Source organism: Chionomys nivalis, chromosome 13 (genome assembly GCF_950005125.1).
Source record: "Chionomys nivalis chromosome 13, mChiNiv1.1, whole genome shotgun sequence".
Taxonomy (NCBI): domain Eukaryota; kingdom Metazoa; phylum Chordata; class Mammalia; order Rodentia; family Cricetidae; genus Chionomys; species Chionomys nivalis.
The window spans coordinates 40,567,849-40,589,145 of record NC_080098.1 but is presented as its reverse complement, the minus strand read 5'-3'; the positions used below and the strand labels follow the sequence as shown (position 1 = coordinate 40,589,145).

Below are 21,297 nucleotides of genomic sequence, written 5' to 3'. Positions count from 1 at the left end.
GAAACTCTGTCTTATGGGGAGGGGGTATACATTTTGAGACAGTATTCAGCTTTCTGGGTCAAACTGAAAATATCTTTTTGGTATCTTAGTACAACAGAAATGTATTCAATCTGCTTTAGCAAGTTTGTTAGACATGTATGGGCATACTCTGCCTAGTAGATTTTTTTTTAAAAACTAACTTATAATAGAAAATTTGAAAAAATATTTTTATTTATATTTATTAATGTGTACCTGTATATGTCTGTGTAAGTATCTACCATGTGTGTGTCGCTGCCGGTAGGAGTCAGAAGAGGGTGTTAGATCCCCTGGGTCTGGAGTTACAGGCAGTTGTGAGCTTGCCCAATAAGAAGTGCTGGGAACCAAACTTGTGTCTCCGGAAGTGCACAGTACGTGTTTGCACTCTTAACTGCTGAGCCATCTTGCCAGTTCCCAATAGAGAAGTGTTAACTGGAGAGACAGTAGAATAAATGTGATCTGAAAGAAGTGTAGAATAGTGGGGATAAAAGACCAAGCAGGGATGGCAGTGGGGAGATAACGGAGGGGAGATTTTGAGTTGGTTAACCACAGCCAAGGATCTATGAAAAGGCCTTATGGAAACAGTAGTTAGTAAACTAATGACTAAATATAATCTTAAAATCAGTTCCAACAGATTTTCCCTATGTGGACAGATAGCGCTACTCCCAGAAAACATGGGTTATTAGATGAGAGTCAGAGTGCAAAATATTGGACATCACTATGAATTACTGAGCAGAGAAACTCCCGAAGTCTCCAAAACAACACAGGCTACCACCATTGCCTTCGGTTAGCCACCACAACGACATGATAAGACCACAAACTTCAGCTGTCTGACAGCGAAAACAATTCCAAACTGAAACTCTCTCCCTGCTGACTAGCTTTCATAGAGCCGAAAGGTGCTACACAAGCTGCTGGGAGATAACAGACAGCAGTGGTCCCAGTCAGCACTGGGATCTGAATGCTGCAATACCAACCAACCAGGCAAGATGGACCTCTGCTGCAATAGTGGCATTACAGCATGGGTTAACTGTGTCCTTTCTGCTCTACAGGAGAGAATTCCATGCTGGTACTATCACCCTGGTCAAAAGTCCATGGCTAGATTATAGTCCCTTTGGTAGAAGTTCCTATTGTTATCAAACTGCCTTCCAAATACTTATTATTGTACCCATAGACCTGGCCTGCTCTGAACCTTGGTCAGGGATTCTTCATTTTGCAGAGGGCAGCTGTCAGTGGTACAAATAAGAGACTAAGTGCGCATCCCTAAATGGGACATGCTAGGGTTGGAGAGCTTGCTTAACAGCTAAGAATACTTTCTGTTCTTCTGGAGGACCCAAATTCAGTCCCCAACATCCATATTTGGTGGCTTACAACAACCTGTAAACCCAACTCTGGGGCATTCAACTCCCTCTTCTGGCTTCCACAACAGACACACACACACACACCATATAATCATATGTACACACACATATACATACGATTAAACAAACTTTTAAATGGGACATCCTTACTAAACACACATGTGTGCTCTCACACAAATAATGTTGCAGAATGGGAAACTAGAGAGAGCATAAGGACCAGAAAATGGGAAAGAGTGCTGTGAAATGCTCTCCTAGAGACACGCTATGGCTATCAAACTCAAGAACACACAGCAGCTGTGATTACCAGGAGAAGACCCACACGAGATCAAGCCGTAGATGGGAGAGGCACTCTTCAGTCCCTACCCTGTATTGAGGAACTATGGGCAGTTGGTAGAGACTGGGGAGAGAAACACATTCTTTTTTATGGCCGTGATCACTGGTACCATGGTTCATTGTGACCCTCTATGTATGTACAGGGAAGCAATGATTAGACTTGGTGGTTATCAAAACAAACACACCGACAAGCAAACATGAAACAAGTTGGGAATAACATCCAGGAAAGTTGTAGGGGATCAGAGGTGCAAATGATTGTATTTCATTGTACACATGTATGAAATTCTCAATAAGAAAGAAAATTATTTTTTAAAAAGTAGCTTCTAACATCTCTAGACATAAACGTAATGCAGGCAACTTAATACATAGGAAATGGGGGATCAACCATTTTTTTCAGACTCAAATAATTTTCATTCTATGTACAAATCCTTTATATAGAGAGATCTTTTGCTTTCTAAGCCACTGAAGAAAGTCAGACTCTAGCTCTGAATGTCACATAGGCCACAAAAGAAAACATTTTATTTAAAGTAATGCATAAAATTATGCCTATCGTTGCTCAAGGAAGACAGCAATTCAGCTTTGATCATTTAGTGGTAACAATCATAAATACCCTTTCTGCCACAAGTAAATAGCAAAAGGAAAGAAACTAAGTTGCTTATAAGAACATCAAACAAAAAAGGGGAAACACTCAAAATATCTAGATGCATAATTATAACATAAGAGATCACAATTTAATTATGCAGAGTAAATAAAGCATGAAATCACATCAATAGAGGATGTATTCTTACCAAGGCTTCATAATCTTCTGCAACTTCTGGTATCGGCTGCAAAATTAAAAAAAAATAAATATATGTAAGAGAAACATGCTTCAAAGTAATGATTTCTCCAAAAGAAACCTATCTTAAAAGAAAATTCAGGATTAGATACAGGACAGTAGAAACACTTGTCCATTTCAAAGCATGAGCCAGAATAATCATTCAATAGTAACAATAATAGTACTCAGGAGACCAGGATGGGCCCGTATTCAATGGGGGAAGACTACCCAAGGAGCGAAAATGGGCAACTTTGCAATGGGCCAAGCTGTGGCAAAAGGACTACACCAGAAAGAAGCGATTTTCTTTCTTCGGGTAAATCCCCACTGCTCGTAATCTCTTCCCCCTCTCTTTTTTTTTTTTTTTTTTTTAAAGAAAAAAGTAGAAGTAGTTTATTTATTTTTTTTTTGTTTTTTTTTTTTGTTTTTTTTTTTTGTTTTTTTTTCGAGACAGGGTTTCTCTGTAGCTTTGGAGCCTGTCCTGGAACTAGCTCTGTAGACCAGGCTGGTCTCGAACTCACAGAGATCCGCCTGCCTCTGCCTCCCAAGTGCTGGGATTAAAGGCGTGCGCCACCACCGCCCGGCAAGTAGTTTATTTTTTGATTATTTGTGTGGACCAGTAGATGCTAAGACATAAAGACAATTTTCCCCAGTATTATGAGTAAAATTATGACCAAGCTTACCACCAGTTATATACAATTCATTGATTATTTTTGTGCTGAAGAGAAGAAACTTTAAATATTATTACAGAAAATAAATATCACAACACAAAACAATAATATATTTGGACTGAAGATATTGTTCAATGGTTAATAATTCTTGATGTTCTCAAGGAGGACAATATTTAATGTGCTGGAGATTATAATAATATCAGTAAAATTAGAATTGTGTGTCCAATTAGTCATATGCAAACAAAAGGAAAAATTAAGCTATCTGGAGTGCATGTAAGTGAATATTAAGCACTGATAAGAGCAAGTAATGAAAAAGGCTTATCTAAGATTCTATTTGCAGACTGCCTTTCCTGGCATTTTTATTTCTATCATTAAGAATTTGGGATCGAAGGTTGAAACTAATGTCTTCCTAATCTTAGTTGCATTGTGAGTTAGGTTTAGTGAATCTTGATCTTGTCCAGAAATCTCTGGTCTTACAGATATGTAATATATTTTCACAATTTCTTTATTCTATTATTTTCTGTATCTCATCTCTATGAATTTAAACATTAATTTCATATTAATAAATTACATTTTCTTCAGGAAGTTTTTAAATAACAGATGTGTCTTCCCCCTCTCTTGAGAGCAAGTGCATCCTCCCGGGAACAACGGTGATCGGTTAGGATGCCAGGACTGAACTCGGAGATGGGGCTTGTGACAGGCAACCCTAACCGAATAAAGGACATGTGGGCTTCTGAATGCGTGTGCATTTTAAAAATATTTTACACTTACTGATTTTAAGCCAAGTCTCCTTTATGGAACCCAGGCTGTCTTTGTACTTGCAAGCACCCTATCCTCCTGCCTCAGCCTCTGAAGTGCTAGGACTACTAAACCAAGAAAAGAAAAATTGAGAGGCAAGAAACAACACCTCCCAGGCTCAAGAAGACAGAGATAGACTAATTTTCTCAAAGCACCTTCGATTCCTCCAGTAAGCCAGATCAATCCAGCTTTAAATTTGCCTTCAGTGTGCTGTTTTGTGGATTAGTGTCTGCCCCTCTTTACAGTTGGTCCCACCTATAAGAAACAGACTGTAATGTCCCATTTTCAGTACAAGGTTTGCTTGGAGTTCATCAGTTACAGACAAAGATGGGCAGGAGGTGCTAAGTCCCTCTCTCCTCCAGCTGCAGCTGGTGCCTGCTTCTCTCATGACTCTGAGACTTGGCAAGTCCCAGGTGGTCTGTGTATGACTGAAAAAGGAGAGGGTCTCAAGCCCTAGAATATTTATTAGATAAGGCTTTGTATCCTAAACTTCAGAGACGGGTATTTGGGAAGGGGAAATATCTTGACCTATGGGAGAAGACAGGAATTTCTCATGATTGGGTAACTTCAAAAACCACTATCTTAAGCCTACCGGTGGTGCACTCATTTAATCCCAGCACTCGGGAGGCAGAGGCAGGTGGATCTCTGTGAGTTTGAGGCCAATCTGATCTACAAAGTGAGTTCTGGGACAGTCAGGACTGTTACACAGAAAAGCCCTGTCTCTAAAACAAAACTAAACTAAACAACTACTGTCTTGTGCCAGATCAGCACACCAGTCACTTTTGGTTTCTCTCTGTTTTCAGAGAGCCAGTGCCACTGTTTTCAGAGCAGTATGTTAGAATGTTGTTTTTTCACTAGTCTCTTGAGATTGACATCTTATTTTCCACACATTATCCCTCCACACATCTGACTTTAGGCTACTTCTAGGAGACTCCCTGACATCTGATTTTCATTCCTCATGACTGTCAAAGGCACCAACATGATGCAGGCTATTGCATCTGTAAGCTTATTGCTTTTCCAACCCTTTGAAGACCAAGGCTGCTCTGTATAAGGACAAAGAGACAGAAGTTCAGGTGCACAGCTAAGTACTTAAGTGGTTGTGGAATGATTTCACTCTTCAGGAGAAATTATGGTCTAAATGGAGTATTGAGGCAAGAAAGAAAAATGAGAAAAGTTGGGGTACATGAGAAGGGAATAGACCCTCTTTTTAGGAATCTGGTTGAAGTCTCTTGCCAATAAAGAAGAAAGAATCACACCAAATTAACAACTGCTTAAGCCTTCTTTCTTCCTAGACATAAGCTGCAGTTTCCAACAAATCTCACTAGAAACCCATTTCAGGAAGGTGGCATGTGCTAAAGTTACTGCAAACTACAGTGGCTCCTGGTGTTGTTTTACAGACCATAATTCCATGCTGGGCATCCCCAAAGCTTGCTCACATATCTCACTGATAAAAGAGAGGAAAGAGAAAAATGGCTTCTTAGTAACATATGAGAGCCACCAAAATAGTATATATGGCTAAGGCTAAGATAATTAATCATGACTCTTCCTTGAGGAACCTGCACCTACACAGGCATATGCCTTCCTCTGTGACTCTCCCCAGAGAAGCCTGTACCTACACTGGTGTTATGTCTTACTCTCTATGACTCCCTTGAGTAACCCATCCCACACTTGAGTGTGTCTTACCCTCTATGACAGTCTCTTAGAAAAGCACATCACATACTCTTGGGCATGTCCTATTTTATCTGACAAACTCTTTCTCTCAATTGCTATGCTGAGGCCTGTATAAAGATATGCTTAACAAAGTCTCCAACCCCCTTTATTGCACCAGCAAGTCCAAGACCTGAATGTCTGGTCCATTACTGATAATGTCAAAGTCACATATCTGGGTTTGGCTAGTGTCGATGCATCTAAAGACAAAGGAAATTATAGGCTGCTCAGGGGGACAGTATGGAGCTGTGCCTGTTCCCACACTGCTGAAAATTCCTTCAGAAACTCAATAGCCACATGAAAACTAAATTCTAGTAGTTAGTAAAATGAGAAAGTGAAAAGAATATGTTTTTACACTTTTCATTTTCCCTTCATTTATTTAAAACAGTATTTATTATTTTACTTACTTACACCATCAAAAAGCCATAGATAGAATCAATGAAGTAAGGGAAGATTGGCCTGAGCATATATCTACTAGGAACCTTTGTAAGAACTCGGTAGAACTATAGAGAATAGAGTTTCTTTGGAAAATGTCTCATGCTAAGGTTTTTTAAAAAGGAGATAAAGGGAACATCATGGTGAGCCAGAAAAGAAAGAAATGTTCTGAAAGTGATGGAACAGTCAGAAGGACACAGACTGCGTAGCCATGGGCCAAGTCTGGGACAAGAGGAACAGTCAATCAATAATACTAGTGACAGAGGACAGCCGACTAAACAGATAGGAATAAAGGATCTGCTTGGTTATAAAGAGTGATGTGCCCATAAAGTTTAAGGACAAAACCTCCGGGGTGGTCACAGAAACATGATTTATGACATTTATGACCCTCCACTGAGTCACAGTGCTCAGCATGGTATCCGTGAGCTCAGACCTAGACTAGCTGTAGAAAAATGACACGGAGATGGCGGAATCATTTGCATGATTTCACAGGATTTTCCTGCAAATTATGTATGAATCAATTGCAAATTTAAAAAAAAATGTCACAATAAAGATACCTAGTCCTAATCAAGTGACCAGATGTAACATGGTCAGTAAGACAAAGAGACATCAGGTGTCAACAACAGGGTAAAATTTTAAAAGACCCAACAGGCATTTGTGATAAAGGCAGAGACTATGAGTCTGACCTTGAGAAAACAGTAGTTAAAGCTGGAAGAAAACAAGTGGGTTAACATGGGCAACTAAGGAAATGTGTGCAGCAAGGCCTTCTGCACTATCTGGCCCTAGCCCACCTTCTGCACTATAGGTCCCTAGCCCGCCTTCTGCACTATATGTCCCTAGCCCACTGACTTGAAGGCATTTTAAAACTCCACAAACTCTGAATAACTAATGGTACTTTTCCCCTGTCTCGTGGTGATTTAATTGGCTTCCTCCCTGCTTGTGGAAAACCAGTTCTGTATCCATTTGCAATTCATCTCAACATTCTTTTGCTCTTTATAAATCTATGCTCTTTTGACTTTTCTTTGAAATATTACAGCCTGTCTGGCTCCCTCATATTCTACGGGTAAATTCTTTTAAGGCATGGTCATGTCTATATCTGGAAGAAACTTATAATGTCACCTCTCCCTGAAAAGTACCTTTAACAAACTACTATTGAACAAGCCTTATTGGTGAACACTCTAAGAAGTTTCTGGAAAGAAGCCACACCTTCCACTGAAACTGTTGCGAGACTATTTACTAATTAGTCCTATTATTAGCCATGCTCTTCCCACCTCTGTATCTGATCTAACATCCTTGTGACTATTAGGTAAAACCTTTTCAAGTGTTTTAACTTAGCAGACCACTAGTCCTTGCCAGCCCCAAAGCTAGGAGTGGCACCAGATAAGAACCAGAAGCCAATGACAGGCTTCCCAGCTTTGCCGTAACCTGCCTCTCTGGTGATGCCACCAATGTATTTAAAAAGTGTTTTGATTTATTATTTTCTATTCTGTTACATCATGAAACTGCTTCCACATCAGAACAGGGAACTTGGGGTGACATAAATCTGTGTTCCTGGGCAATGGTCACTAATATTTAGCCCCAGGATAAACTGTCTCTTGTTCCTTTTGAGGTAAGAGTTGTGTTTTTGTGTCAACACTGATAACCTACCTTATTGAAATATATCAATCATGCAAGAAAGAAATGACTGTGAAACTCTTCCAAATCTCAGAAGACTGTCGGGAGACAGGACAATTGGGTAGGGAATGTTACCTGAAGTCAGATCCTTCATTTTAGAAGATACAACTAGTTAGCATGGTGGCACACCTGAAGTTTCAGCAGCCAACGAGCTGAGTTAAGAGGATTGCTAAGTGTGAGGCCAAACTGGGCTAAATATCCATCAACACGCACACAGACGCATACACACACGCACACAGACGCATACACACACACACACACACACACACCAAAAAAAAAAAAAAACAACACTGTAGACAGATAGGAATGTAGATAGAGATAGAAAGATGGCTGGATAGATGATAGACAGACAGACAGACAGACAGACAGACAGACAGACAGATAACTATATTCCAAAATCTGAGTAGCAAGCATTTTGGGGGTTTTTCGTGTGTCCCACTGTTATCAAACTAACTTGGAGTTACACCCACCTGTTCTTGAAACGAGGGCAAGAGAGAGAAAGAGAGAGAACAAGCATAAGAGACTAACTGTCTCACAGAAAGACTAATGTTTTAAGTATACTGTTCTGGAAGGAGAATAGATAGATAGACGACAGATAGGTGGATAGGTAGGTAGGTAGGTAGATAGATAGATAGATAGATAGATAGATAGATAGATAGATCTCAGCCAAGTCAGACAGCACTTACTAATTCCCAGTTTAGAGAGAACTAACTCCTGGGATGCCTCAGTGTTCCCAGGAACAACAGAAAGTGTATAGAATGCCAGACCAGCAGTAACCAGGGATTGGAAACTGATACGCATCCAAAGTAATGATGAAATATCAGGACAGCCTAGCAAACTACTAAATTGTTACTACTGGGAAGTGGTTTAAAATCCCTATATTCTTTGAACCAGTAGACTTATTCTGATGAAGTAATTTAAAGATTGTGTGTGTGTGTGTGTGTGTATGTGTGTGTGTCTGCTTGAGTTATGTGCAGCACATGTGTACAGGTGCCCAGAGGCCAGAGGACATCAGAATCCATCCCTGGAACTAGAGCTCCAGGCATTTGTGAGCTCTCTGATGTGAGTATTATAAACTGAACCTGGGTCCTCACAAGATCAAGCTCTTTATCCTCTGAGTCATCTCTTTGTCCCCCACAAAGTATTTAAATAGTCACAATTAGGGGGCACGAGAAAAGCAATCGAAAATGTCCACAAAACACCCTGAAAATAATGGAAATCCCTTACAGTGTGGGCACAACTGACCACTGTGGATATCCTTTGAATTAATGTATCATATGCATATCAACTGAACAGACTAGTTTGTAAAAATGAAAGCATATGTGGACAATTACAATAAGGGAAAGAGTAACATTTAGTGATATGGTTACAAAAGGAATATTGTGAAGGAAATGACTGTAATTCTACTTTTATGAACCTTATGCATATGTATAGTTAAAATAGCATGGTTATACACGAAGATAATAAATGTGGTTGTTTGTGGATGGGCAGAATACAAAGTATTTGTTCTCCTTTGGCAGATTTGCACATATTTAACAATAAATATGATTTCATAAGGAAGAAGATTTAATTTCAGTAAAGACTGGGTTTTTCGGAAACAGAGAAATTGCTTTCCTCAGTCTTGGCTCTGCTGTCCAGGGCGGTGTTCTGGCTTACTCATAGGCCGATGGTGTCATACTGCTTTCAATCAGCCAAGTAGGAAGGGAACTCTAAGTGGTCTGCCCTCCAGTCTTGGAAAAACTCTCTGTTGTCTGCCCCCAGTGACAACTGGCTGCTGAACAGGGGAGAGATGATGCGTGAACAGCAGTGTATGTGTGTGTGTATGTGTGTGTGTGTGTGTGCACTGTGTGCGTTGGACTTGCAGTGAATGGCAAATATTTTTCTTCTCTGGAATCAAGCCAGAGATATTTCCAGTCTCTGAGGAGCCGCCTTTTGTTTTCCCTTCGTTCTTCAGCATCCTTCCCCTTGCGTGAGTTGGGCAACATACTTCCCCACAAAGCTATTTGTTTCCATACCTGGTTCAGTGAGAACCCAGGAATGGAAATTCAAAACTCCACAAGGATGGAAATGTTAATTTCAGGCTTTAAGTGCTGCTTTCTGCCAAAGCAATACTGTGCTGCTCTTCTTGAGTGATTTCAACCCAACGTGTCTCCTGGTACCATATGGGGATGGACCTTAAAGAAGCCTTGGGTAATAGCAAGCAGCTGGAACGGTCTGAACTGAACGTCATCATTACTAAGACGAAGGAGAAATTTCAGCATTCCCACCTTCCCAGCAGGCCATCTGCCCAAGAGTCATGACTGCAGGGCTTTCAGCTGCAGGAGCTTCTACTCCTGAGTTTCTCAGTACTCAATCAAAGTCTTCTCTGCCTTTAACTGAGAATCCACTTTACTTATAAGAGAAATAGCTTTTCTTTCCTTTTTAATTTGAGCAAAAGATCAGAAAAGTGTCTGGGGATCAAATAAGTTACCTCTTCCTGAGATACCGAGACGAGCAAAAGGGAGAAAAAAGACCTAGGAGTTTTGTGCCTACTTCCTCAGTCTTTGAAACCACCAGGGCTTTGAATTTATGCAAAACAGTAAGGGAAAGCAGAAGGACCCCCACGAGATGTTATCCTTTCCCAGAAAAGTGGCATGATGGGAATGTGGAAGAAAAATGCCAAAGAGAATTCACCCAAGATCTGGTCTCCTGCTGCTTAAACTGTCTGAAACTTGACAGAATGTGTCAAGTTGCAATAGCTGATTACAAACGATTATCATGTTAATGAGTACGGCATTCTTTTGAAAATAAATATAAGTACTGAAATGGATTGCTCACATATGAAATGGATTGTTCACAGGGAACATCTGGTGTTGACAGTCTCTCGCCGTGTACATGAGCACTGTGATATGATTAAGGCCCGCCTTTGACAACCTGGAGTTAAGCATAGGGATTATTCTGAATAACTCTAGATTATGGTGAGCCATGGAGGAAGGCAATGGGATAGATGAGAAGCATCTTAACAAGGTAAGCATGTGCTAGCATTTGTACATTCTTTTCTTATAGAACAAGAGTGTAGTGATTCTTTGATGAGTGTTTCAGGTTGAACTATGTCCATCCCAAAATTCATATGTTGAAGCTGCAAACCCCAATACTTCCGGATGGAACTGTGCTTGGAGACAGGACCTTTAGTTTGGAATGAGGTCATTGGAATTAGGAAGCCTCATGATCCAATCTGATGAGTGTCTCTTCAAGAGGAGTAACTCTGAATCCACAGATATACTTGGACGTGCAGGCGTGTGGGAAAGGCACATAAGAACACTGGGAGACCGCAGCCATCTGTATGGTAAGACTAGACCTCAGAAGAAACCAACCATGATGATGCCTTCCAGCCTTCAGAAGGGATTCTTTTGTTTAAGGTATCAGTCTCTGGAACTGGGCTATGGCACCCTTAGCAGACTGCTGCCATGGGAAACTAAAAAGGGGAGAGTCTTGATATGCAGGCTTCATTGGCAAAACACAGTGGCTAGCACAACCTTGTACTCATGATGTACACATGGATCCCTGACTTGGGGACGTTTCCTATTACATTTGCAATTATTATGGCTACCATGGTAAATTCAGATGTATGCATACTATCTGATTCAAACTGTAAAGAGTCAAAAGCGAATGTGCCCAGATACCTAGGCTTATGGAAAAGAACCACTAATGTCAGTGGCATTACCACTGGCACTAGAACACACCCCTTGATGTATAAGTGGCTGGCACTGGAAAATATCAGTGAAGGTAGTAACAGCTTTACACTTTAACGTGCTAGCAAATGTCCCTGAAGCAGAAGCCCCAAAGGTTCACTGTCCCAGGAGGATCAGAGGTCATCTGGAGAGGACATGTGGTGAGGACATGCTCATCCCAGTCGAAAGGGATTCTCCACTGCTCACTGGAAACCGACATGAAGAGACAGGCAAACAAGTGGTGGTCAGTGTCAACGTGATGAGCTCTATCATCCCCTCAGGGATGCTCTCTGGCCGTACTCTGAGGGGTTGTTTTGATGAGATTATGATTTAGGAAGACCTACCCACTGTGGGTGGCGCCATTCACATGGTTGGGATCCTGAATTATATATAAGGGAGAAAGTGAGCTGAGCACTAGCTCCCTCCGTTCTCAGCCTCCTGACGAGGGAGGCAATGTGACCAGCTCGCTCAGGTCCCTGCCATCTTAGCTGCTTCACCATGAAGGATTTCACCCTGGATCCGAGGCAAAATGAGCCTTTCCTCCCTTCAACTGCCTTAGAAAATATTTCTACACTGATTTTTAATTATGTGCATATGTGTGTTCTGTGGGGGAAGGGGCATGTGCACTGTAGCAGAGCCCAGAAGAAGGTACTCTGAGAAGAAGATCCCCTGGAGCTGGACTTACATTTGGTTGTAGGAAGCCTGATACGGACCCTCTGGAAGAGCAGTATATGCTGTTGACCGCTGAGCAATCTATCCCGGCCCTTAAGAGCTGCTTTCGTCAGGGTATTTTCTGACAGCAACAAAAAAGTAACTATGACAACACTCCACCCTCCATTTCCTCTAAAGCGTCTGTCACGGGAGGCACTTTCTTTTCCTTGTCAAATCCCTTGCTGCCAAGTCATTCTCAACTTCTTCCTGACTGTTTCAAGCTCCACCATGTCTTGAGGAGAGTTTTAATCACGACACAAAACAAAACAGCTGCCAAAGGAGACTGCCCACAGTGGCCCTTGTCCAGACAACCAACTCTTGCTGATGTCCTTAGATTGATTTGATTTCCTTATTGGGGACTACAAATTATTTCTTCTTGTCTGTAAGACAAGATTTCCAATTTTAAACTTGAAAAAATGTTATTAGATGGAAATCTCAGCACTATGGTAAAATGCCCTGTCTTTGAATGAAAAACAAAGACTCTTTCACCAATGCTAACTGCAAAGGTTAAATAATGCCAAGGGTAGGAGGAAGGAGAGAGCACGGAAAAGGAGGAGGGGGGAAACAGACAGGTTTCTGGTGTGTACAATCATCCCTTTGTTTGTTGCATGGCGGAGAATGGAAGGGAGAATTAAAAGACCAGACTTGAGCCCCAGTCCTCAGTAATTCTTCCTCCTCTTAATCTTCGTAGCTCTTCTTATCAGTACACTAACTTGTAGTTAACTAAGTCAGTATTGCCATGTGCTGTCAATGCCACAAGCAGCTGAGCCCATGGGCGGTTGTTCTGATCCCCTCCCTTCCTGGTGAACAGGCTGCTCTCCCACATGAGTAAACCGAACCAGCCATGCTCCTTAGTCTCTCCAGTCACACCAGAGACAAAAGTCTTCACCAGACGGTCAGCTCTCTACCAGAAAAGCTAACCCATTCTGCTGCCATGATGAACTCAAGCTTCCATAGACCTCACTTACTTACTGCCTCATCCATGAAAAAAGGCCTTTTATGATCTAGCCGGCCCAGCTAGAGAGCCCTCTGACCCCCATAGGAACCAACAGCCTTGAATTCTGATTATATAATAATCTCCACCAATTTTGGGAGGCTAAAACTCATATTTAAAGTTTTTTGCCACTTATCACCATTCTGCATACTACAGTAGGTACCAAATAAATATTTATTATTTTAAAATTTAAGCTACATTTGCTTTTTTTAACAGTGCTGTTTTTCTCATTCATTTTATTTATTTATCTATTTATTTATCTATTTATTTATTTATTATGTATACGATATCCTCTCTGCGTGCATGCCTGAAGAGGGTACTAGACCTCATTACAGATGGTTGTAATCATTACAGATGTGGTTGCTGGGAATTGAACTCAGGACCTTTGGAAGAGCAGGCAATGCTCTTAACTGCTGAGCCATCTCTGCAGCCCCTGCTACACTTGTTTTAAACATGAAAGTGTCCCTTTAAGAAAGTATTTTAAGAGCGCTCTAAATGCTTCAAAACATATGATCATATTCTGATTTTTATTCCTGTCAGAGGAAGGAAGTTCTCTTGGATAAGCAAAGGATTTGACGGATTAACAGTCGAGATAATTATAGTTTTAATGTTGGCTAGGCCTTCTGAGGTAACAACCTAAGGTTCTTCCTCTGGACCCTGAAAACTGAGGTGTTCAGGGACTCTGAGCATGTTACACCATGCAGCTGTCATATGGAGGACGCAGCTGTGGGAGTCACAAACCCATGACCCGCTGCTGTGTTCAAGTCACTTTTCACAGAGCCTGGCCAAGGTCTGGCCTTTATATCTGGAAACTTCCAGAATAGAGAATATAGCAGACACCACAGCTCTAGAGCAGACCGGGGACAACATGATAGACACTGCTGGAATAAAGAATGCGGTGGACCCCACAGCTTTCGAGCGGACGGAGGGAGGCATCAGGATGGGGTACACTTACTCTGTGCCACTTTCTACCATCTGAGTGAGGAGTGAGATGCCATCCAGGTTTATGAACTCCTGAGCAAAGGTAACATCCCGGGAGAGGCTGGCCAGATCCTTCAGGGCTTCCAGCTTGGCGTCCATACTTGATGACTGTATTCGTTCATGGAGCTGCTGGGCATTTTGAGCCTTGGGAAGGAGAGAAGGGAACAGACAGAAGATAAGTACATGCTATCAATTTGTCCTTTTTTAAAAAATGAATACAGTAGCACAGAAATCAATGAGTCCCTGGAAAATAAATATGCACAGGCCAGAAGTATCGGCTTGAAGCATATGAGACCAGGGGACCCCAGCAACAGGTTTCCATTGGAAAGACCCCTCCCTCCAGTGACCCATTCTTCCTTCCAACTGGGAAGTAACAGGGCGCAATTCACGGAAGAATGGAGCGCAAGGGCAAGTGCACATGAATATTAAAACTCCCCAACTGATAGGGTGTGACAGATAGAAAAGAGAAGAGAGGATGTTTACTTTTTCAATAAAATTATTATCTAGAAGTGACAAAAAAGCTATTTGGTTAGTTAAGCAATTACACAAATTTATACATCATGATTACCCATTCAGTCAAAACTCTGAGTAATAACTGCCTGCTTTCAAAAGCTTCATTAGACACACAAATGAGTCTTTGCAATTTCCAACCGCATGTGTTTCTCACGCGCTGGCTACTTGCTGTATGAATTTAAAACAAAATAACTATATGCACAATTAGCAGCTCTTCCGAGGACAAATGTTCTCCTTGCTGAGGCTTCTGGATTTGGGTGTGGCACATGGAGGAGTGTAAGTGCATGGCAGGGCTGAACTTCAGATAGGCATTTGTCCTCTTTCTCTTCCCATCAAGGTAGGCGGGGCAGGCGGTGGGACAAATTACACCCCTCACCATCCTCTAGCTACTCAACTTCAAGCCATAGTGGCTGAAGCATCTGCCATCCTCAGGCTTCCCTGGAACTGTTGTTTCCTTTGATATTTTGTGACATTGCAAAGATACAGCAAGGTGGAGCGCTATGGTTTGGAAGTGGTTTGTCCCCCAGTGGTTCATGTGTTGGGAACTTGATCCCCAGTGTGGACAAGTGGTGGGACTTAAGAGGCAGGGCCTAGCAAAAGGGTTGTTTTTGGGCTTTGGTGCCTGGCTGAAGATGCTCTGTTTTCTTATTTCATACATGCCTCACCTCTCCCCCTTACAGGCTCTCCTTATTATGGCTTCTACCATGAGGGCCTGAACAGAGTTAATGGGGTCAAATTCTAAAACCTCTGGACCTATAAACTAAGCAAACTCCTTGCTTTTATAAATTACCCACCCTCAAGTATTTCATCATAATAACAGAAAGAGTCTAATTCATGGTATTCGATATTAACAACCAATTAACTCTGCTGAAGAGAAATTAGTTACAAAACAAGTGAAGAACAATGCCCTGTGATCTATAATAGGGCTGGGTTATAAAGCAGAGGGTGAGAGCAGCCCCTGTGGAGAGCTCCCTGTGCAGAAAGGGAGGACAATAAGGAACCCCGGGGAGTTTTTCTGGAGCCCAGACAGACGAGAACATATTACATCATATAGTCAGGGTGTCCTGGGGTTTCCCACTACACCACAGTCAGCAGCAGAAATCAGAAGAGAACAAGGAAAGGGGACAAGGATGGAGGATGAGAACTTGTTCTCAGGCAAACGACAGTCCACAATTCACTAAAAGCCCACTTCTGAATGTGAATCACTCGCTCTTTTAACATCATTTAAATATACAAATACTTATGGATATATAGAATTACGACAGGTATTCCAAATTTGGATTTTTTTCATGAATATTTCAAATTGATATAACACTGACCTAGTATAATTAATCAAAGTGAACCACTCTGAATTCCTGGGAAACTATACTTTTTTCCACAGAAAATAATTTTCTCTACAGATCTCAGCTCGGAAACCATCTCATTGCCATCGACAGCACTGATGAAAATTGCAGTGTCTGATGCCATTGCCATGATTAGCAACTAACCTACAACTAACGTGCGTTATCACCTATTATTGTAATACCTTCATGAAGTAATTCATTTAATCCGAACTGAGTCCAAGCATAGAGATACTTTTTCCTCTTCATCTGACAAAGGAAACAGAAGTGGCAAGAAAGCTAAGTGACAGACATGCCCCAGCTCACACGCCTCATCAATATTGCTGAGAAAAAACCAGAGTAGCTGAACTCTGAAGATCAGCTATCAACAGAAGGCTCCCAGAACACACAGGACCCGAACAGCTTCGAAAGCCACGGATCCTTCATTTTTACGCAATTTCCAGATCTGAAAGCCTAGACTGGGGTCTTCAGAAACATCTGTTGAACACACTCAGGTTGCCATGTTGCTTCTTCAAAACCCCAGGCTGAAATGACTGTTCCACATCAACCAGACCCAGTATCCTGCAGTCATATCAGGACCGTGCAACACTGGTTCTGCTGACCCAGCCACCCGCTTGTCCTTTCCAGCTGGACCACTGGGAAGTCTTTAAGCTCTACTGTACCAAGAAGAAAATCTGTCCACCCTTTTAAGACTTGTGTAAAGACTGTATTATGTCACTCTTCTCATTCGGTAATATGCCTTTGATAGGGACTCACTTTGAGGTTAATTAAGCAATTAGTTAATTTAAAATAAAGAAGAGGAACAACCACCAAAACTTGGGTAGAGAAGCCCAGACTGAAGAGTCCCAAATCCTGAGACCATGAAGGCACTGCCATGACAAACAGAAAGAGCCTGGATGAGGATGGGTCTCAGTCACGGACTGTCCCAAGGGCAGCGTGGACACTCCTCCAGATAGGGTCGCATGTTCACACCACATAGACTCCATAACCCTATACACTCCCCTGGGACAGTTCCCTCTGTCCTCTCTGAGCAGAAGGCCTAAAAAAAAGCTGTATGTGCAGGTTCTGGGTGGTGACTTTTCCTTGAGACAGGTCATGCTACTTCCTTGAAATTTACTTAAGGAACTACTGCTGTAGCTCCGCCCCTTGTTTGCTTTGGGGAAGTCTTCATCTCCATTTCAAGACTTACTTAAAGCACTGTAGAGGTCTCAAAGGAGACTGTGGGGCTTCCTTAGCTCTGTCACTGACCCTTCCAGGGATACAGTGAACTTTCCTTCTTCTCTTTTGACCTCATTTTCCCCATCTAGGAACTGTGATGGGATTCCATGAAAGGTTCGCTGTAGCCCATAAAGTGGCAAACTCCCATCATGAGTGGACCAGGAAAAGAGCTCTAGACATGTGAGCCACAGATGTGCCCTCCAATCAAAACACTAGTGGAACCGAGAGACCCTGCTAATGCAACAGCTATGCAGCTGGAACTGGAGCAGGGTGGATAGGTACTCATTTCCCTAAATCTCTAAACGATATGGATACAAAACTTTCATTCTGCAGAATAGAGGTGAAGAAAAGTCTTCGATGATCAAACTGGCTTTTAAAAATAATATCCAGTTTCTGGTCTGAATTATCAGTTATGACAGAAAAACACATGCATGCAATTTTGCTTAAACTCGTCTCAGACAAACCTTTTCTAATTATCAATTAAAGCAAGTTAGTCCTCATAATGCTGATCTGCCAACTAATCGATACTTCTGGAAAGTTTATTCTGAGTCTTGCACATTTGAGAGACAGCAGCAAACAAGGCTTTCCCAGCTCGGTGTGAGAGGAGTACACTGTAAATCAGTAGGAATAAAAATTAATGTGTTGCTAAGTTTTACGGGAAACATTAAGTGGATAGCTATGATAGAAAACAACCGGTGAGTATATTAGACGGGGTGCTCTAAAGCCAAGCTGCCTAAGGCAGGGGCATACTTGCAGAAGTGAGACAGAGCCCACACACTGGGTTGGGAGATTAGCGTATGCAGAAAGGCTGGTGAGTACCAAAGCCCTACAGAGAAGCAAGCCTAGAGTGTCTGGAGAGACAGGCCAAGACCCATGAAGGAGTAAGACAGACATGGAAGGAGAGAGGGACAAAGGGGAAACAGGACACAGAGCCCTTGGTTTCAGGACTATGGGAGCTGCAGTCTTCTGGAGTGGTGATGTGCTCTGTCACAGAATGCATCCAGACAGCTGATGCCGATGTGTGCTGAACTGAATGGGAGACCTAAAGTAGCATTTACATTCACACACCAGATGCCACTGGCCAATGTGTGACACAGAATGAAATATGTGAAATTAGAAACCAGATTCCAAGAAAGTGCAAGATAGAATAGGTACATCTTTTGATAAGACTATTAAAGGCAATAGCCAGCCTGCAGCTATGTTAGTTTGAAGGGCAGGATACATGCATACAAGATGTGTGTGCCCACTAGCACACCAACTCCAGGAGAAGAAATATGTTACATTTTCTGACTAACATATTCCTAGAATCTGGGACAGTACCTGGCACTCACAAGGAGTTTGAAAAAAAAATTATACATATTCATGTATTTACATATGCATGTGTGTGTATATAAATAGCCAAGTGTGACAAATCAAAATGTGACATGTTTAATGATGATAATTTTCTTTGTAATAAGCTTGGTTTTTTTTTCCATAATTCTGTACCACTTTTATATGTGAGAGGAAAGAACTGTGATTATTAAAAGTGTGATGGCCTTGGCTCTGATTTTCCAGACTCAACATCAAATGAAGGGTTTGACAGGACCATATCAGATAGCAAATTTTATTTCCTTGGACTTTTCCAAGGACAGAAAACAAGTTTCACTTCATGCCACTCAAACAGGTCAGATAGATGGGAAGGTTCTGGGCTTCACTCAGGAGCAGGGGTCCCTGGAAACAGGGAAAGGATCCAGGACCCAGACGTATGAACACACAGAACTTGTCTGTTCTTGAAGTCAAAATCATGCCCCTTAAACTTCCAGCACAATCCTGAGTTCATCATGTCAACTAAAAAGTTGACTAAAACTCAAGTTCATTAATGTTTGAGAAACTCCCAAATGTACATTTAATGTTGCCCATGCGTTCAACTACACTGTCCTCAGATGTCCGCTGTATGTTGCATATATGTATTAAACTGTTTCCTTCCTGTCTTTTTTTCCCTCTCCTTAAACCTCCTCTAGTTTCAGCACATCTGTCCCTGCCCTGTCCTTGCCTCTGTTTCTACCCTTGATTCTGCCTCACCTGGCATTAAGGAAACCAAAGCAAGCAGCCAGGTGCACCTTAGTCTCCCTACTAAGAGTAGCCAGCAGCTCTCCATTATTCTGCTTCTGCAACCTCAGGCTGAGAAGTAAGCACCCTCCTTCCTGTCAGAGATCAACCTGTCTTTACCTCCAGAGTTCGCTCCACAAACCCAATCTAAAAGTTTCTCCCTCCACCTTCAAGATCATGGGTTCCCAACATACATGCATGAACACATACACAGAGACACATACCATACACACCACATGCACACACATGCATACACACATGAGCATAGCCATACACACACATGCAAACACACAGGCACATGTACACAACACATATATGCATACACACACGCTCACACATACACTCATATACACACATGCACATGTATGTACACACATACACACCCAATTCGCCTGCTGCATGGACTCCCCATTCTCAGAACCTGTAGAGGAAGGAACAACTCTGAAGCTGCTGCCTCTTCCTCTCATCTCTCCTTTCTCTGGGCAAGATCCATCCTTCCTTCCATATTGGAGAGCACCCCCTTTCCACAAGCAGGCTGTGCAGGCTGCCCAGCAACCATGTTCATCTCCTCATCTTCCCTGTCACCTCCACAGTCATCAAGCCCCTGAAAGTGTCCCCCGGGTTCTGCCCTGAGCCCTCTAGAACTTCTCGACAGGGGGAGGAGGGTGCTGTCTCCTATTCCACAGCTCTACAAACTGTATACACATAGAAGGGACTGTACAGCTCTGTGCCCAGACTATCCATCAGGACACGTACCTCACCGCCTAGTGCATATGGCTCATAGTTGACTTCTCACAGGCTCTGTCTCCCTACTCACAACTGTATACTCAGAAACAGTATATCACACTGTGTGCCAAAACACAGGTCTCCTTCAGCAAAGAGCACCACTTCATGAAGCCATGGGGCTTAGCCTTTCACAAGGTTCTCCCTCCCAGAGGCACCCCACACGCTATGATACCTAATCCATGAGCACCTCCACGTAAACTACACCAGGAACACCTAATCAATCCATTGCTAACCCTACAATCTGTTCTCTCCACAGGTTTCTTCTCCAAAGTTAGGTCTCTAAAGTAATGGAAGAAAAACAGAACACAGATACTTGGTAATTCTTGGTCAGTTTTTCCATAGGAGGCTCTGAGGGCTTTGTGCTCACAAATAAGCAGTAGGGAACCCTGAAATGTTAAGCACACAGGGGTGTTCATTCAAGGGAAGGATGTGTTTTCCAGTCTGGTGACTGTTGCACTATCCATGTGGCCAGAGACAGCAGTGGAACCCACACTCCTACTCTGAGACTTTTTCATAAACTCGTTCTTCTTAGTCAACCTGTAAAACATCTTTATGGAATATGTCATATGTATTTGACAAAGAGATTCAATGTAGTCACATCTGATCTTTTCTTAGTATCTTTCTTGCTCAAAGAGATTTATGCCTGCTTTGTTGTATTGGAAGCGCTGAGTTACTTATCAACAGAGATGTTTTCACCAAAATGTGCTATGCTTAAATATGTCCAAAATAAACCACTCCAGACCAGACTCCAGAAGTTTAAGCAGCACCAGGTACTGAGCCTACTGAAAGGAACTGCCTTCCTACCTCCCATGGATCATCTCTCTCCAGGCATGCCATGGCTTCAGAGACCCCTTCCTTTTTCAAATCAGTGCAGATTTTAAAATCATCTGTTAATAATATAATAATACATGTTGAGAAGAATCCCTGACAACCTGAATCCGTGGAATGACCGACATATCAAAATCTTTCTTATCACCACAGGAACTAGGCCCCAAATCCTCTGTGGTAGGCCTTCTGATCTAGACAATTCTCACAGTGGACCCAGAATACCCAGAGGACAGCAGGGAGGCTTATCCTTGGAGATGACAAGCCAGTAACGGGTACTTAATAAGTAGTCTGGGTTTTTTCTGTGTACAAAGAGGAGAAGAGAAAGC

The 21,297-nt window shown here is 42.2% G+C and overlaps 1 protein-coding gene across 4 annotated transcripts in view; it reads right to left on the bottom strand.

The window, feature by feature from the left end:
• Elmo1 (engulfment and cell motility 1) overlaps positions 1 to 21,297 on the bottom strand; it is a 522,491-nt gene that overhangs the window by 347,142 nt on the left and 154,052 nt on the right. For all 4 annotated transcript variants that reach the window (XM_057787434.1, XM_057787435.1, XM_057787437.1 and 1 more), the window contains exons 6-7: positions 14,173 to 14,342; positions 2,495 to 2,530 (exon numbers count right to left, since the gene is read on the bottom strand). In XM_057787434.1, the coding sequence (XP_057643417.1) occupies positions 2,495 to 2,530; positions 14,173 to 14,342 (206 nt within the window). The remainder of the gene's footprint in view (positions 1 to 2,494; positions 2,531 to 14,172; positions 14,343 to 21,297) is intronic.